General features: G+C 40.1%; 1 protein-coding gene across 1 annotated transcript; it reads right to left on the bottom strand.

The window, feature by feature from the left end:
* Nucleotides 1-2,176: 2,176 nt before the first annotated feature.
* On the bottom strand, nt 2,177-2,796 carry LOC149624226 (uncharacterized). Its single transcript, XM_089852255.1, has 3 exons — nt 2,642-2,796; nt 2,497-2,569; nt 2,177-2,389 (listed from the first exon to the last, which is right to left on the bottom strand). Exons 1-3 carry the CDS (start codon nt 2,794-2,796, stop codon nt 2,177-2,179), a joined length of 441 nt encoding a protein of 146 aa, XP_089708381.1.
* Between the last annotated feature and the right edge of the window lie 1,944 nt (nt 2,797-4,740).

Below are 4,740 nucleotides of genomic sequence, written 5' to 3'. Positions count from 1 at the left end.
TCAACCATCCAACCATCAAAAAAAAGGAAGCGTATTCCAGATACTGACTGTGATAAAGATGTCGAGGTCACCAATGTTGAAAAAGAAATATCAAGGGTTGACCGGTGAGTATAGATATAGTTCCAAGCGACAACCAGCTAGCGGGCGGTCGGTCTTCTATGACCCAGGCTCTAGGATTTAATCCTACGGCACACTACTGTATAATGACTACCAAAACAGCATGACCCTGCAAACTGGCGATGTCATTCTTTCACGCTTTCAAAGGTCCTAACCCAACCATTTTAGACTTCTAGAAGCCTCAATTACGCACGAATGCCAAAAACACGTCTACACAGGTCCTCAACGCTTTTGCAAATATTTGGCTGATCTCCTCACTTTAGTGCCTGACAATTTGCAATTGGATTGTGAAACTGAACTTATGGGAGTTGTTCGAAAATATAGGACACATGAAACCCCATGACGTTCCTTTCAACATTGAACGTTGTGTAAATAAGACATGTTTAACATTATTTTGTACACTTGGCACATTAAAATGTAGACTGAACTCTTTGTTTCATTGTATTAAATTACTGTCGAGTTACACCAGGTATATCCCATTGCCAGGGAAATGCTCCTTCTTCCGACCAAAAATAGTTTGTATATTGCACACGACACTGTTTTGCCCTTTCCGTGGAATTCCTACCGTTGGTACTCTGAAGATCATGAAGGGCGTTATCGGGTTTGTCATTCCACGCGCCGTAACGATAATTTCCTAAGCCTTCAGTGAAATCCGAATAACCAGGAGGGGAGTACACCTTTTCAGATGATGGCATACGTGTTTCTTTGGTTATCAAGTACATGTGCAAAACTACCGTGGCTTTGATCATTTTATCAACATCGTCAGGTGCGAGGGTCATTGACCGGTGAAATATTCTTCAGCGTGCACCCAATATCCCAAAAGCATTCTCGCTGCAACGCCTGTAAAAGACATTTCCATAGTTAAACAATAAACTAAGTAGTTGCACGTATTCATTATTGTTTACTAATAAGCGAGGCCTTTTTACCTAGCCCTACTGAGACGATAATTGAAAACGCGAGATTTCGGGTTCAATTCTTTTGAAACATACGGTCGCAAGAATTGTTCTTGAAGTTGAAATGCTTCATCCCCAACTAATACATATGGCGCAACCACGATGGTTCTTGGTAATTTTGATGAAGATGGTATACCCAGTCGTTGGCTTTCAAGTGCTGAACCGATTGCGGAATCCTTGAATATACCTCCGTCGGAACTAGACCCAAACCCTCCAATATCAACAGCCAAGAATCTATCCGCAGCATCGACTACTGCCATTAGTACCACGGAATTTGTGCCCTGCCAACACGTATGTGGTTAATGGTCAATTCACTGGAACTGTCACTATTATTTACTTTATTACCTCTCCGAGTGACGTATGTCACGGAGAGGTATTACACTGGACGTGTGGGTGTGTCTGTCTGTGTGTGTGTCTGTCTGTCACACCCCAGGTGACCGCGTTCGCAGTTTACAAATCGGAGCAAACAAATACCCGATTTCCGGAACGCGTTCGCGGTTCACGGAAATTTGGCCTCCCAATGGCAGGGCTTCCACCATCGGTTCACGCGAATGCGTTTTTATCTATTATTATAATGGAAACGAATCGTATATATACCCCAAAATTTGAAGAAAGCGGGCAAGAGGGGTACTCTTCACTTTAAACGTCAATATTAGCAAAGTTTCGAAAGATAATAGGAACAACTTTATTTTTAACGATTTAACTATTTTTAAAGTTATTTACTGGCGATTAAAATAATTAATATCATTTATATTTAATTAATTATTTAAGATAAACTTATTTCTATGTAATGACACAAGTGAGAGTTAATATAGAACGAGTAATGAAGATTGCATCCGAATCGAAACACTACACGCATATCAAAGTTAATATAAAGCGAGTAGGATGATAAGATCTCTTACAAAACGATAACATTTCCTTTTTGCAGAATATTAAATGGAAATATTTTAAATATTTTTCGGCAATACGATTCTTTAAGTAGTTATGTAGCTATAAAGCTCTGTTTCATCTCAATATTCCAAGAACATCTTTTGATATTAACATTTGAAATTTGGTGTTTACTTTTTAATTCAGCTTTACTACATTTATATTTCCGGTTTTTCTCATTAGCTGTTGGACTTGTGTTTAGAAAGTAAATTCGTCTCGGCTCGGAGAGGTTTATTTTGGTTTCCCAACTTGTAATTATAATACATAGATCCACTGTTTGGAGGTTGCTGTATGATGACGTGTTTCCCATCCACAGCACCGCAGTAGTTTGGAAACTGCCATTGACGGCCAAATTCGTATGCGGCATCTTTCCACGTCTCCCCTGTCGGAGGCTGTTCAATATTGTTTGTTACGTGTTACGATAATGTCAATAGTTACTCACTTTAAGATATATGGGTTGTAGAACTTCCTATAAGGTATCACTAGTGCCCTTAATCACACAATGGGCCGTAGATTTTCCAATTCGGAATCCGGAAGCGATACTCATAAAGCTATCTCCAGTGGCCAAGAACCTATTTGATTTAACAAAATAATGAAACGTTACCTGCGTTGTTACGGAACGTTTGCAGGTAGACTCATTTTACCGCAGCGTGATAGCCAATCTATGACCTGGGGATATGGGTTTTCGAGATACTGGGTACTTTTTAATTCTGCGGTCCAATAACGAAACGAGTTCATCGAATAATTGAGGTGACATACGTGTAAAATTCTTAAAATACACGTGATCGTGCAATCGCATGTTTTGAAGCTTTAAAGATTTGTAATTAATTCCATATACAAGTAAGCCTTGTCTATGTAGATAGCTTACCAGTGTGTGATAATATCCTCCATGGTTTCGCTCCATCCATATAGGGTCGTGTGCTTCTCTTACGTTCCTTTAATCTTAATTGAAATAGTCGGTTTTTTTCATAAATAGTAAGTTTTTTCTTGAGCAGAAGAAGTGTTGTCAACAAGGTCACGGCCATTTTAGATCACGTTTCTCCAAATTCTCCGACACAAATTGCAGACGATATCTTTATAGGCGACCTATTGTATCAATTGTATGTAAACGACAGGGAACGAACTGAAGTGGAAATAGGAAACTGTTGGAGGAGCGCGCCTTCAGCCGCGAGATTTAAAAACGCTTCTCCTTCAACGTCAGCCCAGTGTTGTATCGGCTTTACGCGCCTTTGTAAACCGGCCTTATAAGTGCGCTGGGACTCGCGAGAGCCGATTGACAGAATTATGTAAAAAAAGTACCACTCCTTCAATCGCAGTACTCTCGCAATGTCTGAAACAGGAGTAGAATAGCAGACGACATATTTATGTTGGGGTTTTACTGGATAAATTGAAGCACGTGACCCGAACCGAGAGCTGAAACCCAAAATACACGAGCAAGAAGATGAAAGTTGCTTTGATGCGTTCAGCGTGCTCTTTAAGCTTTCACCTTTTACCTCTGCTTATAGAAAACCGTTCTAGCATCTTTGTAAATGGTCACTCGAAAGCCGACGCCGAGCACAAAATTTAAGCTTCAGCTATCAGCTTCAGGTTATAGCTGGCTTATAAACCCACCTTTATCTTGCCATGGCACTTGGCCTTCCCGATAAAAATAAGTACGAAATGTATAACTTGTGGCTTGTCCGTTGGTACACCGTTGGTCATCGTCATTCTGAATGTCCTTCTCTCTCCAAGATACAGACTTCAATTGTCCAAACTCTCCAAATCGGTTCCAGAGATTTGCGGGTAAACAGCACGTTTGCTAAACGTTACAAGTCGTTTTCAGGACGCCCGTGTAATCGCGGCTCTAGAAGCATAAGGGCGCGTTTTCAATCAAGCTAGAAGTATTCTTCTCGCGAGACGAGAGGCGAGAGCGAGTCGTCTACGCGATTTTGTTTCTCGCAAAAGTAAGTTTTAGCGACAGTTTTCCTCGCTGGCACGTTTTCAAAGACGAGAGAAATTATCAGTCAGCGTACCTTGCACCACCTATTGCTGAGGTGGCATTGTGGATAAAAAATGCCTATCGGTGCAAGACAGCGAAAGTTGCTTTTGAGAAAAAATAATAATTATAAACTGGCTTTTAAAATGTTCATATTTAAGATGGTGGGTACATCCAATTTGGATAAACCGGCAAAAATAAGGATATGGTCAGTTTTTTTGGAAAGTATAATGGATACATGGAGGCGCGAGAAATATCTGGCTTTTCTTCATCGGTTGTCGCACCTAGTTCTCGCGCGAATTTTTCAATTTGTCGCGTGTCGCGGCAGTGAAAACATCAAACCTAGAAGCGATAAAGAATTCTCGCTTCATTTTCTCGCTCTCGCGCAAAGTTTTCTCGCTTCTCGCGTGAATGAAAACGGGCTTTTGAGCATTAAAAAAACGCTTTCATCCAATAAAACGTTCTTGTTCAAAACCAGGTTAGTTTAGGTTAGGTTGGGTATGGTTAAATTAGGTTAGTAATATTTTATAAATCATTTAACAATGTTACGCCTTTTCCAAAATATTGATGTTTATCTTCATTGGCTTTTCAAATGATATAATGCCTCTTCCGGAAAATTATTGTTAGGTTAGGTTTGGTTAGGAGGACGTTTCTTCCTCTTTGGGGCGGTTGTACACTTCAAGTACAGTAAAACGGCTGGCTTAAAAAATTTCGTCATGAATATAGCATAAAAAATAAAACCATATGAGGTACACAAGTGATTTGACC

This window comes from Phalangium opilio, unplaced genomic scaffold (assembly GCF_054372755.1).
Source record: "Phalangium opilio isolate 3A_F unplaced genomic scaffold, DU_Popi_V2 ptg000106l_1, whole genome shotgun sequence".
Classification (NCBI taxonomy): Eukaryota; Metazoa; Arthropoda; class Arachnida; order Opiliones; family Phalangiidae; genus Phalangium; species Phalangium opilio.
Note: the sequence above shows the minus strand (reverse complement) of the source record. Positions and strands in the feature narration are given on the sequence as shown.